At 34.1% G+C, this 19945-nt stretch overlaps 9 protein-coding genes and 1 non-coding gene across 10 annotated transcripts; 2 read left to right on the top strand and 8 right to left on the bottom strand.

The window, feature by feature from the left end:
- Positions 1-59: 59 nt before the first annotated feature.
- On the top strand, positions 60-602 carry IRC23 (Irc23p; the record flags this gene model as incomplete). The annotated part of the gene is made up of 1 exon (XM_041552199.1): positions 60-602. One exon carries the CDS (start codon positions 60-62, stop codon positions 600-602), a length of 543 nt encoding a protein of 180 aa, XP_041408133.1.
- Positions 603-965: 363 nt separating this feature from the next.
- On the top strand, positions 966-1145 carry TOM6 (Tom6p; the record flags this gene model as incomplete). Its single annotated transcript, XM_041552198.1, has 1 exon — positions 966-1145. The coding sequence occupies one exon, from the start codon at positions 966-968 to the stop codon at positions 1143-1145; it is 180 nt and encodes a 59-aa protein (XP_041408132.1).
- Positions 1146-1555: 410 nt separating this feature from the next.
- PMP3 (Pmp3p) lies at positions 1556-1726 on the bottom strand (the record flags this gene model as incomplete). Its single annotated transcript, XM_041552197.1, has 1 exon — positions 1556-1726. The coding sequence occupies one exon, from the start codon at positions 1724-1726 to the stop codon at positions 1556-1558; it is 171 nt and encodes a 56-aa protein (XP_041408131.1).
- A 987-nt stretch (positions 1727-2713) lies between these two features.
- DBP5 (ATP-dependent RNA helicase DBP5) lies at positions 2714-4180 on the bottom strand (the record flags this gene model as incomplete). Its single annotated transcript, XM_041552196.1, has 1 exon — positions 2714-4180. The coding sequence occupies one exon, from the start codon at positions 4178-4180 to the stop codon at positions 2714-2716; it is 1467 nt and encodes a 488-aa protein (XP_041408130.1).
- Positions 4181-4801: 621 nt separating this feature from the next.
- On the bottom strand, positions 4802-6187 carry STD1 (Std1p; the record flags this gene model as incomplete). The annotated part of the gene is made up of 1 exon (XM_041552195.1): positions 4802-6187. One exon carries the CDS (start codon positions 6185-6187, stop codon positions 4802-4804), a length of 1386 nt encoding a protein of 461 aa, XP_041408129.1.
- Positions 6188-7909: 1722 nt separating this feature from the next.
- On the bottom strand, positions 7910-7981 carry KABA2_09S01188. The gene has a single exon. It is a non-coding gene; the product is annotated as a tRNA-Glu (tRNA).
- A 1052-nt stretch (positions 7982-9033) lies between these two features.
- On the bottom strand, positions 9034-12192 carry RAT1 (ssRNA exonuclease RAT1; the record flags this gene model as incomplete). The annotated part of the gene is made up of 1 exon (XM_041552194.1): positions 9034-12192. The coding sequence occupies one exon, from the start codon at positions 12190-12192 to the stop codon at positions 9034-9036; it is 3159 nt and encodes a 1052-aa protein (XP_041408128.1).
- A 1759-nt stretch (positions 12193-13951) lies between these two features.
- RSB1 (phospholipid-translocating ATPase RSB1) lies at positions 13952-15118 on the bottom strand (the record flags this gene model as incomplete). The annotated part of the gene is made up of 1 exon (XM_041552193.1): positions 13952-15118. One exon carries the CDS (start codon positions 15116-15118, stop codon positions 13952-13954), a length of 1167 nt encoding a protein of 388 aa, XP_041408127.1.
- A 1489-nt stretch (positions 15119-16607) lies between these two features.
- Positions 16608-17885, bottom strand: ETT1 (Ett1p; the record flags this gene model as incomplete). Its single annotated transcript, XM_041552192.1, has 1 exon — positions 16608-17885. The coding sequence occupies one exon, from the start codon at positions 17883-17885 to the stop codon at positions 16608-16610; it is 1278 nt and encodes a 425-aa protein (XP_041408126.1).
- A 735-nt stretch (positions 17886-18620) lies between these two features.
- Positions 18621-18959, bottom strand: TMC1 (Tmc1p; the record flags this gene model as incomplete). Its single annotated transcript, XM_041552191.1, has 1 exon — positions 18621-18959. One exon carries the CDS (start codon positions 18957-18959, stop codon positions 18621-18623), a length of 339 nt encoding a protein of 112 aa, XP_041408125.1.
- Between the last annotated feature and the right edge of the window lie 986 nt (positions 18960-19945).

Raw genomic sequence — 19945 nt, 5'->3', positions numbered from 1 at the left:
CACCAAATTATTATACATTAGTCTACAAGAAATAACAAAAAAAAATATAGTGACATAGTATGGCAGTACTCGATATAATAGAAGAAGCAGTGGTACGGTGGAGTATACAGTTTGTGCATATTGTTCAAACAACATGTTATATTCTTATTCTGATGGTCCTTGTACCTTTCCTAGGTCTTTACATGATAGATGCATGGTTATATATGATACGTCTAGTGAGGTATTATTATAAACTAAGACAGTACCATCAAAGGCGTTATACTTTGGCTGAGAAAGTACCAGATCAAGAGCCACACAAGATTGTTTTGGTCCCGGAACCCCCCATGGTTATTCATAAGAGGAGGAATATTGTTAGTCATAACAGTAATAGTATAATAAAAGGTAAAGATGCGAGTAAGAATGTACGCCTAAGCGCTTCATTGCACACGTTGATGGATAAGATACAAGAATATTTAGTGGTAAGTAATCAACAACAGGAACAACAGCCAGAATCGGTACTCAGATCGCGGGACGAGCTGATATATATGGCGTCGTCAAACGATTCAATAACACATACAGACAGCAATGAGCTTACGAGGTTACATCGTATGGTCTCGGCATAATTACTACGTATACATATATATATGTATGTATATATACAAGTCTTATATAACATTATTACCATGATTATTATAGCATATTCCTAATACTAAAGAAAACAATATTGAAATAGACAGAAACAATATCATAGTTAACGAGCAGTGATTCTAATAAAAAAACCCAAAAAGCGAAATCAAGAAAATAAAATTGAAAGAGGGACGAATAGCAAATTAATGAATATATATATATATATATAAGGAGAGGAGTGGTAGGTAGTAAAACAAGTAAATAACTTCACAAGCAATCAAAAAAGTGTTTAGTGTGTACGATATAAAATATTATTCGCAGTCACTTTTTACATATAAATATAAAGATAAATATAGAAGATGTTCGGTATGCCAGGTTTAAATGGAGGAATTCCAAGTGCGCCACAAGCACCAAAATCCAAATTTCAAGAATTTAAGGAATCTCCAGCTTTTACCATTGTATTAAATGGTTCATTATTTATTGCCGGTGTTGCATTTATTCAATCTCCATTGATGGATATGCTAGCTCCACAATTATAAGGTGAAATGCGGATACATATCGACCTCACCCATGAATGCAGATAGAGAGATATCTGTTTGAGTTTTAAAAATTCCATCTATAATGATTTTTACATACATGTATATATACAACACACATAACAATAATAATAATAATATATTTTATTGAATTAAAATTAAAATTAAAAATTACATAGTTAATAGAAAAATAACAGATAAAGTTACTTAATAATATTTGATAGTACCATAGCAAAAAAAAAAATTATTGATATAGATATAAATATAGATAGAAGGAAAGGGAAGTGAAGTAAATGCAATTAGTTTATTTCACAAAAAATTTTGATTGTTTAGTTTGGTTTGTTTAAAATGCAATTGAGAGAGAGAAACGGTCTAATAAAAAGATTTTATAGATATATAACAAATCTTTAAATTTAATCATCTTGTAAGATGATGTATAGAGCGTAAAGCATACCTGGGACCCAACCACAAATAGTCAATACAATACTGACTATACATTCGGTACCCCATCCACGAGCTAAAAAGACAGAGACAGGTGGTAAAAATAGAGCTAGGATGATGTTAATAATTTTAGAGGCTTCCATAATGGATTGATTTTAGTGTGTAATGTGTTTGTTTGTGTTTGTAAGTAGGTATATAAAAAAGAGAAGTAATTAGTAATTAAATAAACAAGGTTTTTTTTAAAATAAGATAATTTTTGTCGATGCACATCGCTTTATATATATATATATATACATTTGTTTATTTCCTAATATTACAAGTGGGTATGGTAGTACTACCGTCCCATTACATCACCCGCCCCATCCACCGCTCTGTAATTCTGTTTACTTATTCATTTATTCATTTATTTCACTCAGAATCAAAAATTTACGTTCTGTTTCTGTTTCGGCTGCCCACGCTGTCAGGGAGAGGGACAGGGAGGCCGACAGACGGAAAGAGAGAAAAAGGGGACTGCATACTAAATATGGCCTGGGTTATCACTGGGCACGAGCAGCGCAGCAACAAATGTTTCGAATATTTGAATTTCCGTTTTGCCGGTTTGCGTGGCTATTCGCAGCGTGGAGGGAGAGAGAAAAGGAGGCCACGGGGGGTTGAAGAGGGGACCGGCACGGGTCGGCGATTGCGATGATTGCGATTGGGCGGGAAAGAAAAGAAAGGGAGAGAAGAAGCTTATTTTGACTGCTGTAAGGAAGGAAGCGACCAGGGGGTGAACCGAACTGGACGGTTCATTCGGCCGAGGTTGCGAGGTTCCTGTCCGGGTTTTAAAGGATGTTGAATTCGATTAGATAATATTATATACACAATACGGAAACATTGATTTCAATCCCACGCTCAGTAAGACACAAAGGGTTGCATTTGATTATACAATCATCGTCTAGATATAGATATATAGATATAATATTAGTGCTACGCCTGATGTGGTAAAATAGGAATCGGAGTTAGTTTTAATAGTTGATTTGATGCAGAAGAATTTTCATTGTAATATACATATATATATATATATGTGTGTGTGTATATACGTTCCAATTATATAAATTGACATCTATTTATTTGGCGTTTGTTTGTTTGTTTTAATCCTTCAATACTTTCTTGACAATCTCTTCGACTTCATCCCAGTCATCGGTCGGCACACGTGTCATATCAAGATTGAAATATTGTTGAATTTGTGATAACACATTATAAGATTTCTTATCGGATATAAATGAAATCGCAACACCTTTTCTACCAAATCTACCTGTTCTACCAATACGATGAATATATGTAGCAGGATCAGCTTGTCCATTCTCAATGGTAGGTAGATCATAATTGACTACCATTGAAACACTTGGAATATCAATACCACGAGCTAACACATTTGTGGTAATTAATACTTTAGATCTACCTTCACGGAAATCATCAATTAATCTATCTCTATCTTGAGATTGTAAATCACCATGTAAAATCGATACTTGATGACCTTCTTGTTTTAATTTCCCATATAATAAGTTGGCTGTCTTCTTTGTTGCAACAAATATAATTGAGGAACCAATAGTTAACAACCCATATAATTCACATAAGACTTCATATTTATGATCATCACCTTTACAATCCATATATAATTGTTTAATAGCATCAACGTTAACTTCATTTCTTTGTAATTCTAACGTATTAGCCTCTGGAACAACTTTTTTAGCATAATTTCTAACTCGATCAGCAAAGGTAGCACTAAATAAAACTAATTGAGTACTCTTTGGAATGAATTTCTTTACACGAAGACATTGATCTCCAAGACCTTGTTTATCTAACATATTATCAGCTTCATCAAGTACAAATATTTTAATATTATTCAATAACATTAATTTCCGGCGCATTAGATCTAAGACAGTACCGGGAGTCCCGACAATAATATTAGCATTGATTTGTTGATTTTTCTCAAATGAGTCCGGAACGATTAGTTGAGTAGTAATCTTAGTAAATTTGCCCATTTCTTGGATCACCTCTAATGTTTGTCTAGCTAATTCACGGGATGGTGCAAGACAGATGGCCTGTGGTGCATTGATTGAAGGGTCAACTCTAGATAGCATGGTCAATGAAAAAGCACCCGTCTTACCTGTACCGGATTGAGATTGAGCAATCATGTTTCTTGGTGGATCACTCAATAACAATGGCAAGGCCTTTTCTTGAATCTTGGATGGTTTTTGAAACTTCATTGCATAGACACCCTTTAATAAGTCGGGGGTTAATCCTAATTCATCGAAGGATTTGGCACTATATAATGGGGAGTTTGGGTCGGCTTGTAAATCCACAAGTTTAACTTTGACCTCATATTCAGATTTCACTAATGGTGATTCATCTTCTGTCTTGCTATCGGTCTTCTTTTCGCTTTTTTCATCTTTCACTGGTGGCTTCACGTCTTCTTTCTTGTCTTCCTTTTTGTCTTCCTTCTTTTCAGAAACGTTTTCAGTGGTGTTTGTCGATGGTTTTATTTCTTTCTTAGCGTCATCGATCTTCAATGATGCTAGCAGATCTGCTGCATCCTTCTTTCCTGGTTGAGACATACTTTAGAATAAAACTGCTAATATAATTCGTATCTCTTTGGATTGAGTTGTCAAGTATATAGCAAATACTTCAACAGAAATGGACAAATATATTTTCTATCTTCTATGTGTACGTTCTTAATTAATGTAAAAATAGAGACGGTGTACCTTTCCTATAATTGATATCATCATCTTTATTATTTATTTATTTTTCACACATTTCCTACGAAATTCGATTTTTTTTTTTCTTCTCTTTGTTTCCCATTCGGAAATTCAAATATCAATTTAGCATTAGCGAATATGCCGTATTACATGATATTGTTTCAAACATTAATAACTTGTAATTATAGTAACTTACAGGATTTGGTATTAATGAATGAATGAATTCTTTTTATATTTAAAATAAATATATTATATATGAATTAATTAGTTGCTCTATCTAAATGTAATATTAATAAAAATGGGTGAGTAACTTTTGTAGAAGTGATGGTACTCAAAACACTTGGTATTAGGAATTATGTTTGATTTTGAATGAGTGAAGGTACTGTATGGACTAATGTTTAATGAGTTAGTGAATGAATGCAAATAATTAGCATGATGCAAAAGGAAGGAAAAAGTACGTATAACGGATTTTAGATATTTTCACCTGACGCCATCTGGTTTCCAATCCAAATCAAGACGTTGATAAACTTGAGCTTGGCAATGAGACCATATGCTGGCTTTTTCTTCTTTAGTTAAAGAAACTTTTTGTACTGGAACTGAATTATCCCCTGCGAGCAGAGCATTATCTATACTATTTTGTTGTTGTTGAATATTTTTCATTTGCATGTTTTTCATTAGTGCTTTCTTCAATAATGTATTAGAACCAGTACCATTACGATGCTGCATGGACATTGGAATCACACTTGGTGGAGGCATATCAGGTTTCTTTAAATTTGTTTGTTGAATTTTCCATTTCTTAAAATCTGAACATTGCTGTTTGAAATCAAACCTACATTGAGCTTCAACGGCAATATTTAATAAATAATTTTCAATAATATTTCTCCATTCGGGTTTGGATAAGTTCATCATTGGTTCATTGCGTCCTGTCATTTGTTCATGTCTCTTTCTTGCAGCTGCAACAGTATATTTAGCGCTTGTCAATTTAAATTCATAATCTAAATTTGCTTCGACGTATAGATCTGAATTAACTAAGATATTAATAATAAATTCATCTGAAGAACATAGTGGAAATAGAATAAATCTAAAATTTACTAAATTACGTTCATTAGTAACAATATCTGGTATATTATTACCCCATTCAGGTCTCAATTGATCTATTATTAATAAAGATCTGATATCATTTAAATCCCAATCTAATAATTCTCTTTTCGTAAAAGTAGGTCTTCCATTATATAAAATTTTGGATGGATCCTGTGTAAACAATTCTGGTGCATACATATCGAAAAATGTCTTTGGTAAAGCTTCTTCCAATGTCAAATGAGTCACGAATTTTTGTTGATGTTGTAAGAGGCTATTATTGGAATATTGAGATACTTGTGTTTGTACTGTTGTTGGTGCAGAAAATATACTTGATTGATATGATGAAGCATTATCTGAAAATATACTTTCATTATCAATAGAATGTTGTTGTATAGATGCATTTGAAGATTGATGAGATTTAATTCTATCCAAATGTTTCGTATTATTATTATTATTATTATTATTATTATTATTATTTGGAGATTGTTGTAATAAACGTTTTCTAATTTCTACTCTTGCTCTATCAGCATACTCTGTTGGTGCACTAACAAAATTAGCTTCTTTTCTAGCTAAGGAAGGAATATGGAATGCTTGTTGTTGTTCTTCGTTACTAATATGACCATTTGAATGATTTGATATATTTGAATTCATTGAAGATGCAGAAGAGGATACTTCACATTCACTATACATTTCATTATTATTAATAGTTTGTGCATCCTTCTTTTTAGATTGTTTCTTATGTGAGGACTGCCTAATTAAATATGTTGGTGGAGGTGAAACAAACATATTTGTAAAAGGTATGGATATATACGTATCTTTTTAAAATTGTATTCTTTCGAGGATAGGTTTAAAAAAATTTGTAATTGTAATCTTAACCGTATATGTGATATAAGCTCTTATACGTGTGTTTATTTGTAGTAATATCTCTTGGTGTTGTTAATCCTAATAAACAAAACATATATATGTGTGTGTGTCTATGTGTTTTAAAAAAATAATAAGTTATAACTATATATAATAAGTTTGTTAAAGAGAGCCAAAAAAAAAATTTAAAAAGAATAAAACTTGTCTTGCAACGAATTAATTTATTATTATTTTGCAATATGGGAAAGAAAAACGATAGACCTTTGAGAATATATTCTTACTATTATTTTATTTTTTTTTCAATCGAAGTAGTTCCGGTACCTCAACTTGCAGCTCCCAGAAAATATATAGAAACAGGCGTTCATATAGCTCCCCATGCATGTAATGCCATGCACAGGAAGACGAACTAACCAGTCCTATTGCTATTCTTATGAACTTAACGACAACATGAAGCAAATACTAATATTATTAAATAATCACAACAAGTTCCTCCTTGTTGCCCGTCAATATAGTCAATCCAACAATCATCTTTATCCTCATCAGCAAAAAGAGTGAAAATATTAACCCCCACCACATCTGCTCGGCGTGTGTCTCTTACTACAGCTCTTTCACAGTGTAGGAGAGGCGAGTTGCTGTTTTTTTTTTATGTTTTTTTCCTTGGTGAGTTGCGCTGGACGATGGTGGATATTTTGTGTGACAAGCAGCGGAAGATTTTCCGGAAGACAGCAACCAAAGACAGGAAGAGGTGACCGTAGCGAATGTTTCATTCGAGGAACAGGCAGGTCGTGTTGGTTACTATGGGATTGTGTGCGCCATAGTTTTGGTCACGAAGATAAGTGGGTGGGGGCCCAGCGAGAGGGAGAAATACGTACAGACTATTAGGTCTACGTTTATTTTTACTATTAAACTATTCAGGTGAGGAGAAAAATATCCATTAAATTAAATTAAATTAAAGTTGTTTGGGTGGCGGAATAACTCTATGTCCATTTGCGGCGATTTATTTCATGGAAACAGTTTCCATTGCTGACGTACAAAGTTACTACCGTTCGGGTTCTCTTTTTTTTTTCATTCTGCTGCGGCGTCTTGACTAGGGGGGCAAAGGTGGAAATCAAAATTGGAATTGTTCCGTTGGTCATAGGAGAATACTAAATAGAAAAGGAACAACGTTTTTTTGGTCACTGTGCACGGTATGGGGTCTTAATTATTCCGTTCAAATGGATCTAGACTGGAATTGTAGTAATCGTTTTTTAGCAGATGGTATACATTTAAATTAGTTTACTTTAATGTGACACAATTGTTGGCTAATTCTGATATATGATATCTATCTTGTAGTAGTTAAAGCTACGAATGATCTCTTACAGAATGTTTACTCAGTTTATATTAGATTGATATATATAAGCTATAGAAAATGTTTTGAAATGTATGGTCTTAGCCATTCAAAAAAGATACCTTCTCGTTACTTGATTAATTGTATCAGCTACAAAAACATATGCTATTATTTGAAATTGTTCAAAATTATACAGAACATTAAATGTTCTATGACATATAAAATATTGACCTTAAATAGACTTACTACCACACAAGCATAGTTATTTAAAGTTATAACGGTAATATTACCCGGACATTCATAAAATAAGGTTCCAAAAATTCCGAAGCCGGGAGTTGAACCCGGGTCTCCACGGTGAGAACGTGATGTGATAGCCGTTACACTACATCGGAAGAATTATTTATTTGTTATAAGATATTCTAATATTACCAAAGTAGACAATTTATAAGTGAAATGATAAATGATAGATTTAGGCTTGGATTTGTTATAATATAGAAAGTAGCAATACTTGGTTATTACAATTTTATGTTTAGTAAGAAATTATTACTAACTGTTCAATATGATTCTAGAACATTCTTTAAGAATGATTAGTAAGCAAGTATTACTAATTGTTTCATAAGTGTCTAGAACATGTTTCTAGAATGTTTAGTAAGAATTCTATCAATATTTGGTAGACTGTTTTCCTTTTCCAAAAGTATAAAAGGACCACATATTCTAACTTTATATATATACAATCTTCCTTATATAGACTTACTTTATATAACATAAAATAAATTACAAGATTATACATTTGAATATCTATAACTATGTCCGATAATTTCAACTCGAATACTAATCGTATATTCTCGATTTCAAACTTACGTTTACATATTATATAAAAATATATAAAGTAAATTATGGAAACAATTATATTCATAAATGAAATATTGTTCCGTTTATATATGTTGGATTATCATTGTCGTGATTATAAACTCACTCAATAGTGGCGTAAACAATCTATTATTAAGTTGTTGCGGGATGAACCTATCAATAGATTATAACCTTGGTCATTATCCCTCTTATAATCTATTTCCGACAAAATGGCTAGCATTAGCTTAACCTATCTGAAGGAGGAGGTAGCTAATATAAGTAGAATTTAGAGTATACTGCACTGCCGTATACATAATAACACTTGATATATACTGCATAATGTAGAATTCGTTCCCCCTACATTGGGTTTATTGGAGCTACATAGTCCAACGTTACTATGCACAAAAGATGAGCAGTTTAACAACAGCAACTCTGTTTAACATTTATGAGTAATATTAACTCTCTTCAACATATTTTTTAAAATATTTATATTAGCATAATTATAAGCGTAGTAACATATTTTCAACTTTCTATATGTTCGAATATATATTACAATAAGCGTATATAAGTTGAATCGTTACGAACTTTTATAAAATTAATATCTGCGACCACCGCTACCATTTCTATCATTTTGGTTGTATCTGTTTTGATTACCACCATTATATCTTCCTCTTTGACGATCATAGCCAGTTCCATTACTGTAACCTCCTCTGTTATTGTTATTATAGTTATTGCCACGACTGTAGTTATTGCCGTTATTACGATTGTAATTATTATTGTACCTGTTACCGTTATCATATCCACGGTTGTTATTACTATTATTGTAATTATTATTTTCGTTATCAAATCTACCATTACCTTGATTTTGGTGATTATAGTTTCCGTTTTGATTATGGTACTGGTTCATATTTTGGTTATTCTGTTGTTGACTAAAGTAAAAGAAAGCTCTGTATCCACCAGCTCTTGGTTTGTATTGGGTAGTTCCACTTGGTCCAGTTTTGATTATGTTGTCCTTCATACTATCGTTAAAGCGAGATCTGTTATTACGACCATAGTTATTATTCCCATATTTATACATAATAGAATCTAGATCGTAGGAATCCAGGGCTTGTACTGGTGGAATATAGCCATTGAGGATAATCGATTTATTTGGAACAATCAATGGATTAAATTCAAACGACAATTTCAAAAAAAGATTAGTGGAAAGTTCTGGGAAGGATCCTTCAGAGATAGGGCACATTAGCTTGCTATTTAGTTTAAAACCCTCTTGATCTACGAAAACAATACCACTCAAGCCACTCTTAAAGTGACCGAAATTAAAAGGCTTGGCAGCTGGCGTCTCACCATTGTAGAGTTTCTTTACAAATGTATCGTAATTGACATTCTTGTTACTAATAAGTAGAATGTCCTCATTTCTAACGTTTCTAGAGCTTTCATAGTCTGTTAGTTTGGGGTATTGAGCACGGACGTTTTCTAATAATCTTTTTTCGTCTATAAATGGTAGTAAAGCAATACCTTGCCAGGACATTTTTTTACCGTTCATATCGATTGGGAATTCCTTAGGATAAAAATCGATAATTGGGGAGTCTGGTTCATTCATCAATGGACGGAAAATGGCAGGTAAAGTATGACCCGAAGCAGCCGGCAACACACTCATAAGTTGTTCAAACGGTAGGAAGGGTTCACCCAATTCAAATTGAATATCTATGTTAGCAATATCAGTAAAATCAGAACCGAATGGAGCATAGTGGAATGGATAATACCATGTCCAAGAAGCACAACCTTGATAATAATAACGCAGGACCCAAGATACACCTTCAATGTAGGCTTTTACTAAACCTTTTCTTACAGTATTAATATCCTTTGGATCGATATGGAATTTCTCTGTGTAATACCTTTCAATATACCCTGGTTCGTAAAGTTTTACAGTCTCATCAGTATCGATAACACCACTCTTGACACTCCCATTAGAAATAATCTCTGTTGCGGTATCTTTATCGTCTGCACTAGTATCGTCGTTGTCATCATCATCTTCATCATTTTCGTCATCCATCTCAGCTTCGACTTCTGATTTTATTTCATTGTTTAGATTATCTTGTTCGGTCTTCAATTTCTTTGTTACAACACCTTCTTCCTCATTCTTAATTGTTTCATCCTCATCCTCATCAACATCGTCTTCAAGACTATGTTTTTTAGCAATTAACTTCTTTCTTAAAAGTTCAGCTGTAGAGTGGTTGCTAATATTAGCTTGAGATACAACTTTATTCATTTCCTCTTCAGTGATATTCTTCACTAATTCATCGTTCTTGTCACTCTGAGCCTTCACAATGACAATTGCTTCAGCATTACCTTCGTTTGCAAGCATCAATTCTTTCTTTAGATTAACCATATCATGTGTCGTCAAGTTCCAAGAACCATTTGCTAGATTACCAGAAGTGTCATACAATTGTAGTTGTTCTGTAAAATTAGTAGGATGTCTATCTTGGCCTTTAGAAATATTACCGTTTTTATATTGTTTCCGTTTCTGCATTGCTTCCTGTTTTCTAACTTCCTGAATATGCCTGGTCTTAAAGATATCTGGTTCACGAGCTCCCAGTTGCCCCAGCAGCTTTTCGACAGATTCTAAATTTAAGTTACCGTCACATGTCATATATGTCTTTAATTGAGGTAGGACAACCTTCCAAATATCCAATAAGATATCAATACTGTTTTCTCTAACATCCAGACTAGGTAAATGTGGCAAAAAGTCGTTACCACAGAAAAAACACATGAATACCCAATCATCAATAGCTCTCTCGATATCGAATGCAAATGGTAACCTTGGTACCCACAATTCAGCCGCTAAATACTCCCTCAGTACACTAACATGCAACCATAGGAAAGGCTTCTGAGAGTCTTCCTTCGATAATAGTTCTTTTTCTTCAGCTGTTTGTGGTGCAAACGTACTATTACCGCCATTTCTGGACCTTGGCTTGGCACTCTGAGCAAAAACATCTTCTCTTAGGATCTTGAAATGAGGTTCATGTGTTGCAAGACCTAGGAAAATCAAATCTGCATCCAAACCATAAATACAATGTGTGGTATTTGGGTTGTACTCTGGATCTGCACGTTGTGATCTAATAAAATTCATAATCTTATGTTCACCTTCCCCAGGAACGGTAGCGTCACTGATCACTACTTGAAGATCCTTCCAGCCAGGGTCCGTAGCTAGTTTGAAAGCAGTCCAATAACGTAATGCAGCTGCTAATTTATCCATGAATGGTGTACCGGGGGTAATTGCGTTGGAATCCCAGGTCTTTTTGTTTCTAACAGAATCATCGATTATTTCACCATAACTTTCTCTTTCTAATATTTCTCTTTCACGTTCCATATTTTGGATTTCTGCGTCTCTAGCACTTCTAAATCTCCGAGCTCTCTGTTGATTCATCTTAGCTCTGGGAGCAACACCATCAACGGCCATCACTAATACTTTACGAGGTCTTGCCATGTTCAAGACACGGTTAGTGTATTCAAAGACTGCTAAAAGCATTTCATCTTCAGTCTCTGGGGGTGGTCTATTCTCAGGATGAGAACACGGATGAACAATACCGTTCATATCCAGATACAGGTTGTCTAATTCACCATTTGGATTTGGTGCTGAATAATCTAATGGCAATATAACACCATCGACTACTTGAGCAGGGTCCTCAATAACAGGCGATATAATCTTCGGATACTTCCGGGATAACCATCTAAAGAATGAAGGGACACCCATATTAAAATTGTTTAGAGTATCGATTAGTTAACTGTAAAGTTCTAGGTTACTTCTTTGTTCCTATTGTGAGTGAGCTTTAAAGTACTTGCGCTTGATTCTATGGTTGTGTAGCTTCTTAATTAGATATATCTAAAAAAAATATAGTAAACAAAAATTTTCACTTCTCATCGCGGAAATTGACGAGGTCGTGGAGTAGAGGGAAAGTAATACGTTGATTTTTAAGTAACAAGTCATAAATTAATTAGAACAAGCGGTCATGTATATTGGTGGTTAAAGCAAGGACAATAACTACTATATGTGTTTCAAGATTTATTATGATGTATACACTACATAAATGATTATGTAGAACATATTTATATATTAAGCGAGATGATTTGGCAACTATTTCGTGAGATGTGTGTTTTTAATAGAACGTTGTTGAATCCTCACCCAACTATGAAATATATAAAAGTTGTAAATCATTTTATGTAAATGTTATTTTAGTGATTGTTTACAATTCTCAATGGTTTCCCTTTATAAGTATAACCTTGGTATTTGTATTTTGGAGTGGTTGTTGAAGTTACGATGGCATAAAGCACTCTTCCCGCAGTAGGTAAAAATTAAGGGATATTGGAAAAATTAGCCTATGATAAATATTTTTTAGTTGATGAAATAACAAAATGTTATAGTTGCAACCAAGAAACACTTTTTAAAAATTTCGATTGACAGAAGAGATAGATTGGTTGAGGAATTAATAATGAGTATATATTACTGAAGTATATAAGATAATAGTAAAGTGTTATCATGAAGTCGAACATGTCAATTTTAGATATTGATTGGGATATGTTGCTTATAATTTCGTATGTCTTTTGGATATGTATCATTGCCAGAGCAGCTGGCGTTAAGAAGGTATTTCCTAGATTAGCAATAATTGTTGTTTCGTTACATTCGGCATTATTTTACTTTTTATATGAAGGTACAGAATGTCCTGGTACCAATATAAAAAGAGAAATTTCTTCACTTACAGGTGATTTAGAGCCTAAATTTTGGACATGGAGATGTTCTCATTCATATTTAAGAACAATTTCTATTGAATATATTGCATGTGCATTAATTGAAGCAGCTTACATTATGAGGGAAAGAGAAATAGCTGAGAAAAAACAAGAGTTGCTCAATAGTGTCGAAGAGAAAGTTTAAGCCAATGATTGAAGAAAATATAGATGTGTATGTATTGTATCTATAGAATGAGACTTTTTTTAAATTTCTAATAATATATTTATTATATTTCTGTGTTTATTATGATATATATGTTTTTATGGAGGCAGTCTATCAAAAAGTATGACCAAAGAATAACATGGTTTGGAAAAAAAATGCATCCAAACTACATTTAGTGTATGATATATCAAATGATGAAGAACTTAAATTAGAAGTAAACAATGTCATAGACGATCGTTATCCTGTTATACGTTAGGGTTGAAATGTGTCATAAATGTGTTTTTGATGAAATAGGGTATTTTTACTATGTGATTGACATAGATTTTGTTACTTCGTTTTATTAAAGTAATTTGAAACAAAAAACAAGCAAAGATGAAAATGAATTAAATTAATCGTAAAGGGTAGTAGTTGTAGTTTGGGAAATAAATGCTATCATGTTTTGTGATATATATGAAAGGAAATGGTATGGTATGTTTCTTAAAGACAGACAAACCAGATGATCATTCTATGGCAATGGGGTAGAAGTTACAAATGTGGAATGGAATTAGAATAGTGAATATTAGGATTATTTATTGAAAGGCCATAGTTTTGATTTCAAACCAGATTGTTTATTGTTTGAAACATTGTTGGAACCATCAGATACAGCGGTTTTATTATCTTCGACAATCGGGATAGCATAATTAGTATCTGTTTTTTCATTACTATCTGTATTATTCCAAGAGGAATTGTCCAAATCGTCATCATCCTGACCTCCAACCAAATCGGCCAAGTCACTACCACCATTTGTATTCAAATCGCCAGCCTCAATATCATGATCAAATGCGGTCTCTGAAGATTTCTTTTTTGATTTCCTGAATTTATGGGTCTTAGCAATTGGTATAGACTGGGTACGTCCCTCAAATGCCATCCCAGGATGAAACACCGTCATACAAATTGTAGCGATCGACATCATCACCGCATCTAAGATGATGAAGTACCATTCGTGAGTAATCAAGTTACCTTCCCAACCTTCTGCCAATTCCGCAAGACGATAGACACAACGAGTGAAAATAGTCAACACGGCCCCTGTCATTGCCAGAGTGAAATATTTGAAAGGGATTCTGCTTGGGACTCTCATGTTTCTATATTTTGGTTTATATAGATAATCGATTTCTTCAGATGGAATCTTTAATAGAGACCATGAGAATTTTGAAACTTTGGCATGTTGTATTCTTGTCTTAATGAAGATTTGGTATAAGAAATGGAACCATAGAAACATGAATACTAACATTGAGAACACTTGTAACGCCAGACCTGCAACAAAGATATGAGTACCTTCTTTAGTACCTTTTTTATCAGCGACGGCCATACCTGCAGTACCACCACCAGCTGCTTGAATAGCTAATGACACAATATCAGATGCAATAAATACATAAGAATAAATAATTGGAGGCCATTGACCGAATTTTGCGCCGTAGACTTCTAATAGTTTAGCGAGTTGATAGTAGATACCACCCATTGTGAATACGGGAGCGATAGTCAAACAAATCATATTTAATAAGAAAGGGTCCATTAACGAAGTATCTGAATGCGACCATGTTCTACCAATATAACCTAATACTTCCAGGATCCCTGTACAGATGAAAGCAGTAGAGAACCAATATTGTTTATATATGACTTGAACTATTTGACATGCTAAAAGAATACCCCATATTACAATCATACAAATATTGAAAGCTAAATTTGGGGTCATCCCACCATATAATGAAACATGATGGTCATATATATTTTCTAGAGCTGTACTATTGAGTAAAGCCGCTATACTTGATTGGACTGAAGAATCGTCCATTATGAGGTGTGAATAATAATAATTAATGTGATGGTATGTTGATGTAGTTGTGGTACGGAAAAAAGTGAAAAATAAAATAAAATATTTCTTTAATTGTTTCATGAACCAATGAATTATATAATAAATAGAAAATATTGGTTTAATATATATATATGCATATATATATATGTAAAGTACTCTAAAAACAGTCGATCGACATATATTAAATGCAAGAGAAAAAGAAATTATAGGTATGGGGAAGGGATGGAATTAAAGGAAATGACAAAGAATTATCATTATTGCTGTAACATTACTTTTTTTTTCCAATTATTGTCTCTCTTGACTTTCTACCAGTATAGGTGCATAATACATTACATAATGAAACCTGGCATCGGAGGGAGAGATATATATAGAGAGAGAGGGACATTTTATAAATTGTTGTTACTTCAAGACTAATCTGAGATGATTGACTGAATCGTTGTGTTGTTGTTATTACTAACAAGAGTAGAAGAGAGAGAGGAGGGGGAGAGGAATGGTCCGATTGTTGAAGCAAATTATATTACGGTACTTCGACAGAGAGTACTAAGGAATCTACATTAACTTGACTTCCATGGAAAGTTTTTCACCATTAAATTAAATTGAATTGAATTGAATTGAATTGAATAATCAACTTCACTTTGTTTACTTTCTGTAATCTTACAGAGCAGCAAGGGATCCTTCTCTCTTTCTGTCTCTCTGGGTGTGTGAGACCTTGGCAATTTTGCTGTCTTTTCGTTTTAAGTCCGCGGATTTCCTTCCTCATCTACCTATATATGTGCCGCAATTACTATGGATAGCGAGGTGTATGTGCGCGATTTTTATACCCTGTGTGTATTTTCAGTTTACGGATCTCTCTCACCGCAGAATCCCAAAAGGAGGAATACTCCTTCCACTCCCGGAAAGCAACAAAAGCAATGGGAGAAAAGCGTTTCTTTTTAGCAAGCTATGGACCGTCTTCTTTTCCCTGCAGAGAACATGACGTAGTAACAGAGTACCAGGGATCGAAAAAGCGTCCCACGGAGAGTGAGCTACCCCGTTTCTTTTTTATTGGTTTTCTTGGAGTGCAAGAGAATAGCGTCAGGGACATCACTGTCAACGAGGTCTGTCCCGCGGAATACACACAGATGTAGCAAATATACAAATACAAATAAGCTCACTCTTTTCTCCATGGGCTTAATCATTTTGACATTCTACAGATGATGACCGTTGCTATATGGCAACTCCCACGGAGCAGTGTCAAAGCTTATCTAAAAGAGGTGTATATATACTTATATTATATTGTTATATTGTTATATTGTTATATTGTTATATTGTTATATTGTTATATTGTTATATTACTCGTGGCGTTTTATATTACCTAATTCGGTTAACCTTTTTACTCGGCTTGTTGGTCCTGCACAAATTTAGATAACACTTCATCGTACTTACCGTGAGCAGCAATATTAGCCTTGCGTAATAATTTCTCAGCTTCGCCATACGCATTGTCTTGTTCACACGATTCATTATCACAAACATTACCCAAATCAATATATGCTTCGGCAACGGCAACCCATGAATCGGTCGAGTCTGGGTCTTGTGCATCTCTCAAGTATTCTAACGCCGAGGCAATAGCTTTAATGGCTCCTTGTTGGGCTTCCTGGCACATGGCAGTATCCGTCTCTTCTTCTTCTTCATCGTTATCATATCTTAATCTTAAAAACTTTCTAGTTGGAGCAGCTGCCTTCTTTAAATATAATTCACCAATCATTGTGGCAACTTCTCTCTTGAATTTAATATCATCATCAGTTGGTAATGCTTTGTATAGTTCGACTAGTTGTTCCCTCCCCCATTCGAAGTGATCACGAGAACGCAATCTCAACGGATACAACGGATGGGTCTCTGCAATTGAGCCAATCTTATCGTCGTCTTCTTCTTCTCCTTCATCTAAATCTTCAACATCCTCCTCAACATCACTATCAAGACCATCTTCAGCAACAGCATTGGAACTATTGAAATGACCTACTAACTCTAATAATGTATTCAATTCAGTCAATACAGCATATGTCATCTTCATGTCTTCATTATAAATTGAAAATTTAGACATTGCATCCTTTAATAACGTTTCAATGGCCCATTGCTTTTCGGATTCATTACTATCAGGCTTCAATTGAGACATATATTCAGTGATTATCCTAGTGAAGCAAAGATTCGCATACGTAAGTCCCAATAATTTGTCTTTAGGATTTTGTTTAAACCCTCTGTCAAGAACTTCCAAGGCACGTTCGAACAATTCATGCATTTCAGGATGATACCCATCTTCAGTATAAATCGATTCGACTAAGGCAAACGCAAAGATTGCTAAATACTCAGTATCCAATTCAGTACCGTCCTGATCACTCTTGATCAATAGACCATTACATTCGTTAATAACACCGTTCAACAGTGGTTCTGATTGTCTCTCCTCGTGGAAATATCTTTTCCACATTGCACGCAACTGCACCAATTCATCCTCAGGGTCCTCACCTTCCTCGACTTCCAAAGTCAATTGCGGAGTACCCTCTTTGCTGTTGTTCGCAGAGCTCACGTTGGAGGTGCCTGCACCTGCTTTGTCCTGGTCTCTCTTGGCTCTCTTGGCTTTGTTACTCTTAGATAATCCTAGTGGTCTCTTGGCCATGGTTACTATATATATCTTGTTTTTGACTTTTACTCTTGTCTGATCGAAGCGTTGGATAGCACAGTTTAATGATAACAGGCAAAGTAAGTCTTGCAGACTTGAATCAAACCGTTCCTTTATTCTTCTGATCTTATATGTCCTGTCAGATGGGCATCTGTAAAAATCGAAATAGAATGAAAATTTTTCGTTTTTGCTCGCTTCTCGACCTTCGGACCGTTAAAAAGCGGGAAATAATTTTTCAGAAAAGTGCGAAACGGGACGCTTAGTGCAAACAGCTACAAGGGGAATAAAGAGTGGAAAGCGCACGGCGCTAGCAGGTGAAGAATTTGAATAATAACAATAATAGCGATAATAGCGATAATGGTGATATAATTATACTAATAACATTTTTTAAATTAACAAAGTCTGAGTATTATTTATCGGGTATTTAATTATACATAATAGTAGAAGTGGGTATATCTTACTTGTAATAATATAATATAACATGGTACGTTGATTTCGTGGGGGCAGAGGGTGTTATTCCGTATGTGGCAGACGACCTAGCATGAAATTTCATGAACTGCGTCCCAAAAACAAACAGTTGAGTGTTTATCTTTGCCAAAACATTGATGTAAGAAGAATTATGGAAAAAACGCATACATGTAAGTGGAGGAATGAGGGCGGGGATACATCATTATGTGTCTAACCTTTTTGTATTTCTTATGAACAAGAAGGATTGATTTTATTCTTCATTTCTTATATTTGAATCTTTGGTATTATAGTTTGTTCTCTATCTAATTTATCAGCATTTCTCTTATGCATTTGTTCTTTACAACTATCTAGTCCTGTACATTTATGATTTTCCATGATTCTATGTTTTGAACAATAATGACCATGACAGAAGTTACAATCACCAATGAATTTTAAAGCTGCATTTGAACAGTTATCCATATAGCAAACGTTCTTTCTCTTCTTCTTATTCGAACTCTTCTTTATTATCCTCTTTGCACTCGAAGTCGATGTAGTGGTTGTAGTATTCTCCTTCGGAGTCGATTGTTGTTGTGTTACGTTTTCTTCTTGCATTTTTTCAGACATTGTGATGGAAGTATAATAGAAATAATATAGGGATGTGTTTGTATGTGTGTGTTTACTAGAAATATTAGATAATCAGTAGCAAAATCGTGGTGAAGTTAAAATTGTAATACACTAAACACGATGTGTAATATCTAATAAAGCAAATAAAATATAGTAAAGTAGTTTGTTCTTAATATATTTAGATATATGTTTGAGTTACATCTATCAAGAGACAGAAATACGAATAATAATATAAATAAAACACATTTGCCACCCGTTCCCCTTTTATATATTGTTTGTTTGTGTCCCTCTCAATCACAAGCTATATTTACTTTACCTTTGTCACCCTCTCGCCACCTTCACCCTCTCCGCCATATACAACAAAAATTTGCCACCCAAATTGACGACAAGATAAGAATTCGAGTCACATTATTTTCGCAGTGGCCGTCTCGTCTCGTGTGTGTGCGCGCGCCTCACTTTCGTTGCTGCATACTAAATAGACAGACAGATAGAGGATGAGATAGAGGATGAGTAATATATCATGATATATATGATTGATAGTGGTAGTGAAAAGGAAAAACCGTTGGACATTAAGTCTCAAGTGGAAGGTAGAAAGGGAGAGCGATAGTAACTAGTAGAATACTTGCTTTTGACTTTATAGAGAGACATCCTCACCTGTTTCCCCTAACTGAGACGGGAAATCACAACGGACCGAGCGAGAAAGACACATGCCGCTCACTTCACCGCGCGATAAATTGTTCACCCCTCAGTTGGTTTGCTTTGTTATAATGACCCTTGGAACTAGAACATGAGATGACAATACTAAAACTCACGGTATTTTCTTTGTTATTCAATTCTTGTCGTAATTTGGGATTGAAAAGAAAAGAAAATCGAGGGAACTTAGAACACATATGTTTTTGGTATTGTGGAGATATATGTGTGTGTGCTGATGAACCTAATTTTTAAAAGTGATACTCTCTATATGCTCGCTACATATGTATTTATTT

The sequence above is a fragment of the Maudiozyma barnettii genome, assembly GCF_903064755.1.
Source record: "Maudiozyma barnettii strain CLIB 1767 genome assembly, contig: KABA2_09, whole genome shotgun sequence".
Taxonomy (NCBI): domain Eukaryota; kingdom Fungi; phylum Ascomycota; class Saccharomycetes; order Saccharomycetales; family Saccharomycetaceae; genus Maudiozyma; species Maudiozyma barnettii.
This window is presented reverse-complemented; position numbering and strand designations above follow the sequence as displayed.